This window comes from Corvus brachyrhynchos, unplaced genomic scaffold (assembly GCF_000691975.1).
Source record: "Corvus brachyrhynchos isolate BGI_N302 unplaced genomic scaffold, ASM69197v1 scaffold3, whole genome shotgun sequence".
In the NCBI taxonomy this organism is placed as follows: domain Eukaryota; kingdom Metazoa; phylum Chordata; class Aves; order Passeriformes; family Corvidae; genus Corvus; species Corvus brachyrhynchos.
Genome location: NW_008237619.1, coordinates 7351287 through 7366912, shown reverse-complemented (window position 1 = coordinate 7366912; position 15626 = coordinate 7351287). Strand labels below are relative to the sequence as shown.

Below are 15626 nucleotides of genomic sequence, written 5' to 3'. Positions count from 1 at the left end.
GCTCAGGCTGGAATTTCTCTCTTGGCCACTTGGATTTGAATTTCAAGCACGAGCCACTCTCCCATCTATTTCTGCTTGCCTGCATTGTTCCTCTGCCCCAACAGCCACCAGGCACAGTAATGCTTTTCCCTGAGCTGGCATTTTGGAAGAGAGCAACTAATTCCCACTCATTGGAAAGCAGAGTTTGGGGCATCTTAAAACAATGTTTAGCCTGTCAGTCCACCCAGAGTGACTGGAGGCAAGACCTATACCACCCAGGGCAGACTTTTCACTACCTTACTGATCTGGCAGAGAGGGATCTCAGCAGAAACAAGGAGAACAGATCAAATGCTGGGATGAGCTGCAATGGGCAGGGAGAGGAAGGACTCTGAGCTTTCTCCCCCTGTCCAGACTGAGCACTTGCAGGGTTGATAGCAACTCCTGGCTACCAATCGGCTATAAACCCTGGAGCTGTTTCTAGTCCTGTTGGCATCTCCTGGGATGTGGGCTCTCTCACCTGCAGAGCTCTTGCTCAGCTCAGTACTGGAGTATCTCCTGGCATAGCTCTACCTCATGGTCTCTGTGACCATTCGTGTACCACCTGCCAGCCTAGACACCATTTCAGTTTTTCTGCCTCTCCTGAGGGATGGGGAGAGAACTGGGCAGGGAAGAGCTTTCTATGGTCAGGTTACTGGCCCTTCTACCCCACAGTACAACTGGTGCCTGGAGCCAAGTCTCTGCCCTCCTGCATTTCCTTAAGAAAATCACATAGCTTGAGCCCACCTTCTAGGATTCCTTAGGGCAGCAGGCCAAAAAAACATTGCAGAGGTGCAAACCCATGGCAAATGGCAGGCACTGCTCTGTCCAGGCAGATGCATCACGGGAAAGACTTGCTCTGCAAGTGGGTACTTACACAAGGGTCCCACACAGGGTGAGGTGTGCCCGTGCCAGGAGTGCCCTCACTTCATATACTCCCCTTCGCTCACATAGTCCATAAAAGACCCCGGCAACTCAGCAAAATCTTCCAAGACAAGACTGGTGGAGTCCTCACCCAGCAGGTCACTGTCAGGCCGGGACGCCCGGGGGCGTGAAGCCGGCAGTGGCAGCGGTGGCGGCTGCGGCTCAGAGACGCTGGCCTGGCCAGAGGCAGGCAGCAGCTCCTCACAGTCCTCCGACTCCCCCTCAGAGGAGGCTGGCCCAAGGACATGGTAGAGGCTGGGCAAACGGATGTCGAAGCGAAGGCCAAACTTGGCGAAGAGCTTCTCGTTGAGGGAGTAGAGCTTCTCCGAGATGTCGTAGCCCAGATGGGAGGAGAAGAGCCGGGCGATGTAGCGGTCCTTCCTCAGGAGGAGATACAGCTTCTTCCTGGGCCAAGTGATGTAGCTGCAATCGGTCTCGGCTGTCAGCGTGACCTGTGAGGCAGAGAGTGAGTGGAGTCAGTCCCACTGCCTGGGCAGGGGTCACCCACCTTGGAGCCATGTGCTTCACTCCAGGGAAGGCCCTCAGCCCCTTTGGTGCCTATTCTCCTTGGAGATGGTGGGGCTGGAGAGCCAGATTGTCCTGGTTAACGACTGGATAAATCCTTACCCGCTGCTGTTTCCTCTCCCTAAGGACGCAAAGACTCCATTTTCCTATGCAATTAGTACCACATCCTCATTTAACCCAGCCACATGGATGGCTACGTTTCACGCTCTTGCATTCAAACAGTGCTCCCTATTGACCTCTGAGGGATGTAGCTGAAATGAACAGGGCAGCACAGACACCCCTATCCCCCCACAGAAATGCTACAGAGGGGGATGTTTCTGCATGCCCAGCCAGTTTGAGTTGCCAGCAAGTAGCCCTGGGGGAGGCTGCTGACCCATTCTGCTGCTGGGTTGCACAGCCCCAGAAGGCCCTGAGTGTTGGAAGGGCCACCTGAAAGTCTTGCCTGGTCATCCTATGCCAGAGGGACATCCTGTCTCAGCAGTTCTGCTGGACTCTGTAGGGCTGAATGGCCTTGAAGAACATGGCAGCACAGATCAGTGAGAGAGGAAATAATGAGGTTTTATTGTGTTCGTGTATATATAAAAAACTCATGACGGTTTATTGGATTGATTTTAGAGAACATTTCGTATTGTTTCTTGTTTTGCCAATGTAAAGAGAGACTTTTTCCCCCTAGCTGTAGGACAAGACTAGTTCCAGTAAAAAACATTATATAGTATGTAAGTGTATATTATAATAAATAATAACAATAAAGACAAGAAATGCAGGAAGGGTCAAACTGCCCTGGGCCAAAGAAGAACATCCGAGTGTAATGGAGACACTGGCATGCGAATAAGTGCCAGAGCCAAAATATCCCAGGGGCTCCCTTTCACTCTATACCCAGGGGTCTCCTTGGTCAGCCACCATGGCAGAGGGCCACTGGGAAGCTGAACATGGCTTGGCCGCATGTGTGTGTCCTTGGGTTTGATATTTAATGCCATTGCCCTGCAAACAGCTGTCTGATGAAAGAAATATAGGAGATAAAACCTGAGAACTTTCCCAGGCCAGGCAAGCAAAAAGAAGGGTCACAAGGAAATTGAAGTGAACGGAAACTCATTTTCCGAACCAACTTCTGACACAGTGATCAAAAGTGATCCCTTCTTTTGAGGGATTGAGATGCAGTAAGCAAACCTGCCACCCAACCAGGACAGCAAGACAGATTTCACTCATTAATCCCTCCTGGCACAAGTGCTCCAGCATCAGCAGGAGCCTGTAATTCAGCCTTCTGGGGGAAAGTGCCAGCCCTGAAACCAAACTCCTTCAGGCACTGCGATCCAGCAGTCCTGTGGGAAGCAGACACCCAAAGCAGAAAGCTCAAGGAAACCAGCTATTCTTGTAGACCAAGTCATGCTTCTGCCATTTTTCAACGGGCTCAGAATTGAAACTGTTCAATCCAGAGAGCCATGGGGAAAGCAAAACCTTGGGCAAGAAAAACCTTCCATGCCCTCCTCCAGCAAAGACCCAGAGTTCAACATGCACTTTTTAAACCAAATTATTGCATTGCTAGGAATAAGGTTGAGATAAGGGAGAGAGTTTTATTAACTGCTCAGGTGAGGACTAGTGGGTTAAACAGCTGCCAAAAGCAGCACATCATGACAATTAAGCATGGGCATCAAGAGTAAGGTCCTTCCAGGTACATGGACTGCTCAAGTCACACCCGATGACTGCTGGTCTCACACAGCTGCTACTTCTTCATGCTCCTCAGTAAGCAGATGTGGCATTTAGGCATTTCCAGCACGTGGCCCTCCCTACCTAGGGCTCTACCTCCCCATTCTGGTGCCAGGCACAGCTGACCTCACTGACCAGCCCTGTCTTGCAGAGCAGGAAAGGTGCCAAGAGCATGGTGCTGGCAGGGCTAGTGCAGCCCGGCACCAGCCTGCTCCCAAGCTGTCTCCAACACCACAGATAAAGACCCTCAGGAGGTCTGGGAACATTCAGTTCCATGGAAATTAGCTCTGAAAATGCTGTGAATGTCTTTACAGGTTGCGTGCCTGCTGTCAGCCACTGCAGTCAGCCATTTCCCTGCCTGGAGCACTGGGCAGCCATCACTCTCCCTGCTGGATTCTTGGGCAAATACAGCCCAGGAGCTAGCAGCAGTCTGCTGCCAGACTGAAGACCTGTGCAAAACATGAGATACCACCAGCTCTAGTATAGCCACGCATATATGTATATACACAAGCTTTTCTGCTTCATTACCTTGGTCCGACATCCCTATTTCTGCTCACCATCTGTAGCCCTGTGCCACAGCTATCTCCTGCAGCCGTAACCACTGGCAATGGCACTGTTTTCAGGAGCAATCACCCTGACCCTTTCACACATGAGCCAAATTCAGAGCCTAGGAAAGCAGATTTGGAGAGCTGCCCTAGTTTAACCAAGTCTGCCTGGGGCTACCCTCATGAGAAAGCATCATTCCCTCACGACCATGGTGCTCCCAAGGGATTAGCAAAATCCCTTCTCATATGCCCTAATTGACATAATCAAGATTGACATCCTGACAGGTATCAGGCCATCCTGAGATGTGAGTTAAAGACAGAGGAATGTAGGCTTAAGTAATCTTCTCCAGAAGGAAAGCCAAAGAAACACTGTGGGGTGTTGACAGCAAGGCCAAAATCCTTTCAGTTACTGCAAATGAGAATTGGTCTGGCCTCTGAGCAGGGGATTTTTCTGCTCAGAAAGAACCATATTGGGGTGTGAATCATCCTTTCTGCTTCTCCACCCAAAACACATGACCATCAGAAACTTCTGTGAGGAACAGGATGTTTATGGATTTACATCACTGCTGCATATTGCCACGGCTGCCATCCTGATGCTAGCACAATGCACCCTGCTAGCAGCGTGCAGGGCAAACTCATCAGTATACGTACTAGGGAACACCATAATGGAAGAGAGCCAGCAATTTGACACCTCCATTCCCTGACAAAGTGGAAGGAGCACCATTCTCCACCCTCCTTGCTATCAGCAGATAGTAGGAGCATGCCCTGAGGTCTTCAGAACAAGGTGGAAAAAAAGGTAAAACAGCTGACCACACAACTCTGTGCTGGCTAAACCACCAGGAAGGGGAGGAAAGTATTCCTGGTCAGCTTTGAATGGCGTAATGAGGCCCCTCCATCCCCTTCTCAGACATGCAGCAAAGCAGCAAGGAGTGAAGCTGAGCTGGGGTTACCTGGAAAGTTCCTTCTTCAGAGGGTCGCAGTGACTCCCATTCTGGAGAGTCCAGAAACTGGTATGGAAAGACGTAGTGAAGGAATTGTCCATCCTGGCACACTCGGATCCTGCAGGGGACAGGTGAGGCACACAGGCTTAGGCCACAAAACAGGTGTCACACAAACCTGATGGCTCACACAGTGTGTCCCACCAGGGAGGAAAGAAATACTTGTCTCACACACGTCTTGTATGCTCTTGGGACAGCTGCAGGTGCTTTAGTGATGAGGCTATCCCTCCTTTCTCTGTGGGAAACTATTTGCTGCCACTTCCCCATATTTCATCTGTTTTCTGTTTCTTGCTACAAAGACAGCCCTCACAGGTGCAATGTTTGGTCCTAACCCAGGACTTCTCAGCCCACAGGACTGCTGCTGCTTTCTAGGTACTTCTAAGCCAGCCTGTGTCTCTTTGTGCTTGTGTCTTCCTACCATCCCCAGGACTGCACAGAGGCATCCCCTGTCTCGGTATTGGGAAGTCATTACACTCAGAATCCCCCAAAATCATGCTGCCCATGGTTCCTGACAGACCACCCTGTGAGCTCATCGTTCGCTGCACATTACTGCTCACTTTCTCTTGGCCTTCTAAGTATCCCTTTCGCCTACTTTTGCTACAATTGCCTGCCAGTGTCAAGGTCAAACATGCACTCAGCTCTGCTGTGGGAATAGGGAAGGACCTGCACAGGCCTGGAGCAAAGACAATGGCAGGGTGCTCTGGAGTTCTATTCATAGCTCTGCATCACCAGACTTGGGGCCTCTTGCTTTCCCATCACCCTGTACCCCTGTTGTACAATCCACAAAGGCATTTCTTGCCTTCAGGAGTTAGAAGACTCAGTTTACCTTTGGCTTCTAATCAGCTGGCAGTGCTGCCTGGAAGGGTCAGGGATTGCAAGGCACATTTCCTGATCCAGGCATATTCTGCATTTCCAAGAACCCACTTGTTCCGTTAAAGAGAGAGCACCATAATAGTAGCAATGCTGTGCTGGGTCAGCAAAGACCTCACAAGGCAATACAGTGGGTACCAGGAAATGTAAATCCACTCCCATCTCCATGGAGCATCTTGTACCAGCCAAGATGCATAGTTCCCACTGCAAAAGAGAGCCCAACAACCACCCACCATCACCACCTTACTGTCTGTTGCAGCACTTCCATGTCCACAGAGCAGCATCACATTATCCAGTGCAGGTTAAGACAGCACAGACTCTTCCCCATCAATATTATTTGCAGATACAGTAAACTTCAGAGCCAACTGCTCAGCAGAGATGTTTGGTAAGGGCAAGCACTAATGGAAATGCACATACCAAATTACCTTCCAGTGCTTTGCCATTCAACATCCTGCTCTTAACACATCTTAGAAAAGGGACCAACATCAAAAAAAAGGAAGGTCAGCCATTCTTCACTGCACACTCCCTCACCAGAGAGGATTGGCCACTGCAGTAAAACATGGCCCCAAGTGATGCTTTGTATTCCCAAAGGAAAATCCTTGTGAGACACACCTCCTGCAGCTCAGCACTGCTCCTATTTAGAGATCTTCTTCCTTTCCCATTCTTACATAACATTAGTGCCAAGTTCCTGGCAGCAGCCTGGAAGCCAACACTATTGCTATTTGTATGCATCTGGATTTTGCAAATCATTAAGTAGATATCCTGCTACAGGCATGCCACAGGATCTCAGGTGAATAAATGCCAGTACTTGATCAGCACAGTTCATTCAATCAAATCTCCAGTGAGACTGTCTAGAGGTCCCTGAGGCTCTCCTTGGTGGTCCAGAGGAAGGAGTATCACAAATGCTTGACAGCACAGGGAAAGAAAGACACCGGATTAGGCAGGATCCACCACAGGAGAATACTTTCTCTTTTGATGAAATGATGCTCAAAGTGAAAAATGTCAAAGCCCTGAGGGCTGGGATGTTGGGAACAGGAACCTCTCCCTGAACACTGCTGGCCAGGGAGAGCAGGTGAACTGAGGCCTCAGCACACTCAGCACACAGCTCTTCACATCACAGAGGTGTGCCTGGTACCCACAGAGACCACAGGTCCAGACACTGCCCTCCTGCCTTGAGAAACACTTTCTCACAGCCAGTCTGCTCCCATCATAAATAAGATCACTTCAAAATGACAGAGAAAGGGGTAAGGATTCATCAAAAGTATCACAGGTAAGGCTGAGCTGGCTACTTCATTGCCCATAGCTTGAGTCTGCAAACCATTCCCTGCAATTGTCTTAAGTTAGAAAAACAGAAGAAAACTAACCCCCCAAAAAGCAAATTTCCCCCTTCCCCAACAAACTGATGCATATCTCAGATCCTCTTCAGGGGAAGGACACAATCCTCACCCTACAGAGGGTGAAAATATAACAGTAAGCCACAGCACTTTGCTGTCAGACTTTGTTCAGAAAGAGGGGAGCCTTTACCTGCCAGACAGCAGCAATGAGAGGCGGTCAATGGGCGTCTTGCCCTCCACCGCATAATTCTGGTCTCTGACTAGCGACTGGACCTGCTCTTCACAGCACTTCACGATTTCTTTGTAGACTTCCAGGGGCACCTGCAAGGGCAGGTACATGGTCTTGTAGAGGAGGTCAAACTCTTCCGGGATGGTGTTTCTGCGGAGCCGGTAAGCCAGGTGAGCCAGCTGAAGCAAGCAGGCGAGGACCAGCAGCATGTTCCAGATGAAGATATCCAGCCCACAAGCGCTCAGCCAGCCCCACAGAGCATAGCACAAGTAGCCTGGGGCCAGGAGGCCGAAGATATAGAGGGACCCAAAGATGCCACTTCCCCCCATGTAACCCAGGAGGACAATGCAGCTGGCCAGCTGATAGGCTGCTTCCTCCATAATCTCCTTCCAGGCATCACACACCGGAGGCCGGAGAACAGCCTGCTCCCAAGAGGGGCTGTTTGCGCTCATCCTTCCCCAATCCCCACCCTCCCCAGCCGTCCTGCGCTCAAAGTGAATTGTCATACACAAAGGGTGCTGCAGAGGTTTGAAACCAGGGCTGCTGGATAGCCGTTCTTCCTCTCTTCCTCCTCAGCACTGTCTGGTCCCACAGCACTGCTTCAGAGCGACATGTTAAAAAAGCGCTGCCAAATGTTTTTGCACCCGAAAAATTCCAAAAGGGTTCGCTTCTCCTCTTTGTGACTCACAAACTGTCAGCTGGCCCCCTTCTTAGCCACAATGGTGAGAAAAGAAGCTGGCAAACGTGAGGCCAAAAGAGCTCAGTCAAAAAAAGAGTAGAGGCCATTAGCTGGAAAACTCACAGGACAGAAATCTCCGTGCACTCTGTCTCGCCTGCGCTCCGGCAAATGGAATAGCAACCGTGAGAGAGCAGCAGAGGGAGCTGGTGTTGAGTGTGGAATGTGTATCTCTTGGCAGTGGAACGGAGAGAGACCCCAAATGGATAACCATGTTTGGAATTGAAATCCAAGGAGCAAAAGCAGCGAGAACAGAGAGCAAGCATGCACCCGCTACTTAACATAACTTAGGCGGCCAGATAAGCCCAGCGCAGCGCGAGGAGGGGAGAGGAGAAGGGAAAACAACCAGCTTATTGTGGCGAGCTCCAGTCACACATCGGGCTCTCCACCGCCCTGCACTCCTGCGAGAGAGTGACTTTCACCCAGCATAAAAAAGGAAAAAGGTTACCCCCTATTCCCACTGTGGCTCGTAGCTGTGGCAGGGACTTAGCAAGAGAAGAGAAGAGAAGGCTCTCAATTAATACTTTCCAGGCGCATCACAGCCCCCTCTTACACCAGGGAGCTCCCTCTCATGGGGTGTTTTAGATCAAGGGGCACAAGGAAAAGATCTGCACAGCCAGAGAACTGTGAATGCAAGGGATAAAACGAGAGCAAACAAGCCTCTGGCACCCAGTTTCATCTATCATGAAGACAAGACTATTCTGCCAAAAGCTTTGAGAGTGTGTAACACTTGGAAACATGTTTTGTGGGGAAATCCTAGTTGAGGGATTAAAGGCTCTGTTGAGAAGCACTCTTGAGAAACATCATCTCACATTTTCAGTTTTTTAATAGCTATTTGGAACCTGCCCCAGACCTTCATTTAGTCCAAAGAGGACAGCCAACACTTCCCACTCAGGTAACCCAGGACACAGGCACAAGAGGAAGCCTTTGAGGTCAGTCCTCCACGGTCAGCTACACAAAACATGCATAAATGCAATTCCTCCTCCTCTGCTTCAAGTAACACGTTATCAGTCACACAGGCAGGATCTGCCCCACTGCCAGGATGCAGTTACATTTCAGGCATTGACGCAACCCACGTGGTCTCCCAACACAGTATGAAGTCAGCCTGCACAGGTCAGTGGGGTAGAGATAGGGTTTCAAGGGTGGTCATGTTTCAGGCCGAGCTTGCAGCTGCCCTGCCTAACATACCATTCCCACTGGCACCATTCAGTTAAAGACACACTTATTGCCTCTCCTGCTAATAGTGCTCTGGAATAACACTGTCTCCTGGGCAAGGCTGCAGCAATACTTTATGGCAACCTTAAAGAATTAATCATGGTGTCGGCCAGTACAATCTTACTTCTGCAATGATTAGGCCACGTGCAATACAGAGCTGCATGGATCCTAAGAGCCATCCTGGCAGGTTGCCATGTGGGAAGGAAAGAACACAAATTAAGCTTTGCACAGGGTGAGTACAGTCCATTCAGAAAGGTGCCTTCTGTTAAGGGTAAAGTGTAACAGGGAACCTGGTCTTCAGTGGCCCCTTAACTAAGTGAAGTGAAGAAATAAATCCTACTTACTGAAGCAAAACAGCACTCATTTGCAAGAGTTATGGGGAAATTAGGAATTTTCTCTTGACCTTCTCTGCAAAGCAGGAAGGATGATCTTATAGCCTAAGCACTACAATAAAAATCTTGGGATCTGGGTTCTGTTTTTCATATCATTGCCATATACTCGCTATATGATCCCAACAACAACTTGTCTACCTTTAGGCCTCTGCAAAAAATCCATATTGTAAGGAGCCTCGTCTCCAAGATAGGCTGACATCTGATAAAATGGGGAGTTGGGATGTCAAGATTGTGAACACTTAGGAGAAAGACACTTTACATAAGATCTGTGAGACAAAACTGAACTGCTATGAATAGAAATGTAGAACTACATTAGAGGAAGCATCCTGAGAAGCACCATTGCAATTTCTCCTACCTTTTCATACCACCAAAACCCTTTTGCAGCAACATCAAAGAAAGTGGAAGAAAAGGAAGTCATTAATTTCATTCTTCAGTTAGGTAAATGCCTGAGTGGAAAATAAACTAGAACACAGTGTTACTTGCTGGTGAAGGACCCAGAATCACACCAGGTCTCTGGGCCTTTCCAACTGATTACCTGGGGGAGAGGCTATGCCTGTGTCCAGCTACCATCTGGCCCGAAGTGGTTCCCAGGAAAAAATATAAAACCATACCTAGGCCCTACAAACACTGCTTCTACAAACACCAATGGGGACGCTCTCTGACAGGGGCAGAGGCCTTAGCTTTTATAGGGATACAGGGGATGGGTGAAGACCAATGGGTTACAAAGGATCTGCATAGGGTCTCCTAAAGGATTGTGGGTCTGTCTTTTCTCACCCTGACCAAAGAAGTGGTTGCCTTTCCAGGGAGTCCTGCTGGGCAATTGCAAAATCTCTTATCTCAGCAGAGATCCCTCCAGGGCAGGGGCTGGGCATATCCCACAGTTACTGACTCATTAGGACAAAAGAAGTCCTTCATCTGACATCTTCCAGAACATAAACAGTGGTGTTGCAGTGATGCCGGAGCTAGCACCGTGGGTGAAGACAACCTGTTGTGACTTCTCTGTGGAAGGCAGACAGGAAGCTTTCAACCCACAGCAGTAACAGCCCAAAGCTCTCATTAGAAACTATACAACTTTTCTGTTGGGTCCCAAAGTGACATTGTAGAGAGAATGATACAGCATTTTACAAGGCAGATCTCGAAGCACATACTAGAGATCAATTTAGTGTTTTCAGACCCAAATTTCTAAAAGGAAGATTTGTAAAGTGTTTGAACCACCAAGACTAAATCTTCCTTTCTGGCTTGACAGTACCATGACCATACAGATCATCTGCACAGCACTTTCAGTTTTCCATCCAGCAAAAGTAAAAAAATCCTCTTATTGCCAAAAAGACATTTTATTTTCAAGCCTTGCCTTGGATTAGAGTGTCTTTCTTCCAGAGATGCTGGTTCATCCAAGATGAGTGTTCAAAAGCTAATACTGATTCAATGGGAAAGGGCCATACCAAAGTTGGAAACAACTTGGAATGAAGATGGCAAGTTCATAGAAAACACTGGAGCAGCATTAAGACCCTTCCCTGGAAGTAAACACATAAGCATTACTACAAGATGTGTTTGTGAAGAAGGAAAATAGACATCAAGCTTTCCAGCACTGAAACAGGCAGTGTGGAAACAGATACTTCACTGATTTTCCCACTTAAAACGGACTCAACCAGTAGCACTTAATATTCAGCTGCATGTGATGATGCAATGCAGGTACAGCCTGCACTATGTTTGGCAAATAAATCCTCTGTCCTTGAAAGCCACACCACACAGAGATTATCAGTCCCAAATCTCACAGTAGCTGAATGACTGGTTATTTTGTCCATCCCTTAGGAAATCTACAGGTTCACTACTGATCCCATAAGCTGAAAACTAGTTCAATCACCTGTGTTGAGGACACTGAAGACCGTGGTGGTTTGAAATCACCTCTTTTTTTATTTATGATATAGTGCATTGCTGGCATTTGTCTGCAAAACTGTTACTTACACACAAATAAACCCTGTAGCTCCAAAATATCCACATTTGATTTACAACTGCTGGGGAAGGTGTCAAGCCTACTCCAGACAAGCCCACGGTGAATCACAAAGGTTCAAAGATGGCATGTATTGTATCTAGCTGTACTGCTCTGTAGTTTAGTCAAGTTTCCTGCTACTGCCATGTTTCACACCAAGGTACACACCACCCTGTGCAGGGCAGTGTCTGGCACCAAGACTGTCAGTGAGCAGTAACACAGGAACTCCCACTCGCTGAATGAAGCCCTGAATCCCCTCCACAGGAATACCATAGTAAGACATGAAGCTGCTCAGCAAGGAATTTGATTTGACTACAAGGTTTTTCCGTTGTTGCTTTAAGTATAGAGTTGTCCAGTATCCTTTCTGTACCTGTTGCACACAGGTACATTAACATCCCACTCATCTTATTTCCAAAAACTTTCTAAAGTACTTGCCATGCTTTTACCCTCATAGAGGTCTAAACATCCCAATTCTTCAGTGAACAGAATTTGTGTAAAATTGTGCAGGAATATTTTTTCGTTTCTTGACCTGATATAAACTCCATTCTCACTTGGCCACTCCCTGCCCTGTTCTATTCTGCAGCAACATTTCCACAGTTTGCTGCAGAAACCATCCTACCACAAAGCTGGTGCTCATCCACCTTTCAGCGTTCTCTTCAGTTCAAGCTCTGATACACAATGGTTCAACAAGAAATGACCTTATTCAAGTTTCTACCTCATTCAAGTTTCTACCTCAAGACAGTAATAAACACCAAGAAGAGCAAGCACCAGGTCCTGCTCCTAAAACAGCTACAGTGCCACAGGCAGCTTTGAATGCTTTCTGCCAGAGCCACGCCTGCATCCGTACTCTGAGGCTGAAAGCCAGTGAGGGCACAACTTTTGCCTCAAGACAGGAGCTTCACAAAACATTCCCAGAGGAAGAGTCTAAACTCTCCTCACGCAACTTGTGAGTCTCAGCAGAGGCAGCACCAAGTGTCACATCCTAAATGTTCAGTCAAAAGCCACTGCTAGCTCAGGATATGCAGGGCCCAGCAGGCAGAGAAATGATCGTGACAGCACCCACCCCTCCAGCAGGATCAAAGCCGAGAGAAAAATCAAGACAAAGCATAGATTTTTTATCATCAGTTTCTGAAGAGAAAACTCATCAGAAGAAAAAGTAATTAGTGATACTGTCTTCAGGAAAGTCAACTCACCACAGGAAGAACAACATTAGGGTTGCACAATTACACAGTATGAAGCCAAAAAGCCCCACATGCGTAACACATCAGCAAATGCACCTTGTTTTTCTCTAGACTGTAAGAAGGAATCAAAAGCAACAACCACCCTCCCACTATCATCTCATACAGTTGAAAAACAAAGCCAGAAAACAAAAGCCCATGCACACCTAGCACAAAATTAATACAACAAAAACTCAGCATAGAAAAAAGCTTTACTTTCAGGCAAGTAACCTGTACATACAAGTCACTTGCAGTGACAGGGAGCAATCCTCTGCTCCCTTTCCCTTGAAGAACTACCGGCTCAAGTGAGTTTGATACGGGAAGTACCTGATTTTTTTATTATAAAGAATGAAGCTCAGTAATGGTATTCAAAAACCGTCAGAAGAATTTGACCAGGGCAAATGAAATACAGTTTTGACTCTAAGGAAGTTCATTTCGTAAGCCTGTGGTTGCCTTTATACAAACATAGTTCCAGCTACTGTCACAAACAGCACTACAAGCTCCAGCATGACTGCTGAAAGCTGTAAGAGGGCAATGTTACTAGCACGATTTCACAATTTGCATCAGTGGGAAAACCCACCGAAGTCCTCTCTGTTCAACCACACCACCCCACAGTAATCAGTGTTCCTGTGTTAATGATTAAGCAGGCTTTTCTCATTCTCTCATTCCTGCAGCACACTGTTTTCAGTAAGAAGGGCACTGTCATTTCTTTACTTAAAAAGAGACAGAAGTCAGGAACATTGGTCATTTTCAGACTTTTATTAAGAGGAAAAAATATATTTTCTATAGCAGCGGTGAAGAGCTAGCAGTGGAAAAGCTACAGATGTGATGCATACTCTATCATTAAAGACTCTATAGATTCTTTGTTTATATCTGTTCTTTGAAGTAACTTGCAGAAATAACTTATTTTACAGCTTTCCAGAACACAGTCACACCAAAGACATCATCTAGAAGAGAAAGAAAACACAGCTTCACAAAACATTGGATTTCCACTGGATATTGAGCAACAGTTCAACAGTCAACAAAAAACCCAGCACAAACCCACACAAACCAACTCCCATGTGCCCTAGCATCTGAAATCTAAATTGAGGTTTGGAGCTATTAGAAGACAACAGAGACAGCACCATTCTCTACTGCGGAAGGGTGACCCACAGGGGCTGTGTACTGCCTATGGCTTCACCACCCTCACTGGGACAGCTGTGCTGACTCCAGTGTCAATGAGGACTGCTCTGCCTTCTCTCTCGTAAGGACACCATCGTGAACAGTACTCTGGGCCTTCCAGTGGCACCAGCTGAAGTGCCAGGGTACTTCAGAGGCAGAGGTCCTGAAGGCCATACTCACCCCATTCAGTCCTGCTCATCTCACTCATATCTTGAAGCCCAGAGCTCTCATACACTCTTTGTGAGCTTCAATCAGGTGCCCACAATTTTCTTCCCCCTTCTCAATAATGCTGCAAAACAAAAAGATTTCCAGGATTCAACAAAAACATGTTCACTTACTTTTAGTCAAAGAAACAGAACTGACAAACTGTTGGGGACAATTAAAAATCGCTATTAGGGTCCAGAGATTTTTTTTTTTTTGTCTATCCTGTCCAGGGTAGTGCTGTTTTGGGAAATATAAAACGATCCCAAAAAGTTACCCAAGTCTGGAGCTGTGCACCTAAAACTCTGACAACAGGCATAACAGAACTTCCTGTTAACAGGCCAGAGTCTATTCTGGGCAAGTCCAGATGGGGATTTGTTATACAACACAAGGCTGTCACGTCATCAAACATGCTGAGCTTGCCAGTTTCAAATAATTCAGTAGGGAAGCAACAAAATTTCTCCAGTAAGACCAATACAGAATAGGTTGATCAGTAAATGATACTTTAGTCCAACTTCAGTTGCTTTTTAGGGACCCTGAAGCAAAAAGCAAAACAAACCAAAATACCTATCCAGCTATTGTTGAAAAAATTATTCACCATATATGGTAACTTTTGATGTTACTCATCATCCAAGTAAGAGCTTATCATTGTTGGTATATCATGTATACCACAAAAGCACTTCAGGCTTGCTTTTTGGCTGAATGGCAGAGCTGTTCTCTAGTTTTCTTCTTAGGTTTTACTACAACAAGCATGGACACGTCCCCTGGCTGCCCAGGGCAACTCCATCTGACCAGCAACATCCATCCTACCACCCTTTTCTTAGGGGGCCCTGGATTCAGTTTCACACTACCATGTAATATGTAATTACACCTGCTCCCCTAAATTTAGCAAAAACAGTGTTCAGTATTATATTACCTACCAAACACCATCTATACCAACAGCAAAGTAAAAAAAAAAAAAAAAAAAAGACAACTTGGTCATCAGATTAAAGTTTTTTAAACTTTAAAGATTCACTGTCATAGACTAAGGAGCTCCATTTTGAGGGTGCATTTCATACTATTTTATAGGTCCTATGATCATGACTAAGTCTATAATTACCAATGCAGCTATATAGGTCACCGTCAAATTTTGAAATTCTGTGGGAAATATCATCCTCTGAGACCCAAAAAAACCAGAGTATTTTTCTTTATTTAAAAGAGAACGTAATTTATAATCAGCTGAACAATAAAGATGTTACCAGCTGCTAGTACGTGCTGCTTCAGTCAATCAATAATAGTGAAGATTTACAAACAGCATTAAAAGCCGATCTTTGAAACCTGTTTTAAACTGGGGCTATGAGGTATTAACCTCTTCGCTTCTACATTATCCTTTTAAGACAGTTTCCTCTCCTTCTCCACACTCTCCCTCCTCCCTCGGGTGCTCCAGCACACTCCGTCCGGGGTGGGGAGAGCTCCCAAAATCACGGGCGCACGCTGGCAGAGGCACACACTCCTGGAAGGGAAGAAAGGCCGGCGGGGCAGGGCGCACACACGGGCGGGAAGGGGGAACGCCCGGGCGCGGAGGGGCCGC

At 47.1% G+C, this 15626-nt stretch overlaps 1 protein-coding gene and 1 long non-coding RNA gene across 3 annotated transcripts in view; both read right to left on the bottom strand.

The window, feature by feature from the left end:
* POPDC2 (popeye domain containing 2) overlaps positions 1 to 8031 on the bottom strand; it is a 10973-nt gene extending 2942 nt beyond the window's left edge. The window contains exons 1-3 of one of the 2 annotated variants that reach the window (XM_008631737.2): positions 7106 to 8031; positions 4664 to 4772; positions 1031 to 1391 (exon numbers count right to left, since the gene is read on the bottom strand). In XM_008631737.2, the coding sequence (XP_008629959.1) occupies positions 1031 to 1391; positions 4664 to 4772; positions 7106 to 7650 (1015 nt within the window). In that variant the 5' untranslated portion in view covers positions 7651 to 8031. Of the gene's footprint in view, positions 1 to 892; positions 1392 to 4663; positions 4773 to 7105 lie in introns of both variants that reach the window. The other variant, XM_008631738.2, reaches the window with a different exon arrangement.
* A 6035-nt stretch (positions 8032 to 14066) lies between these two features.
* Positions 14067 to 15626, bottom strand: part of LOC108446135 — a 3465-nt gene continuing 1905 nt past the window's right edge. Inside the window, exon 3 of the long non-coding RNA XR_001861248.1 lies at positions 14067 to 14144. This is a non-coding gene — a long non-coding RNA (uncharacterized LOC108446135). The remainder of the gene's footprint in view (positions 14145 to 15626) is intronic.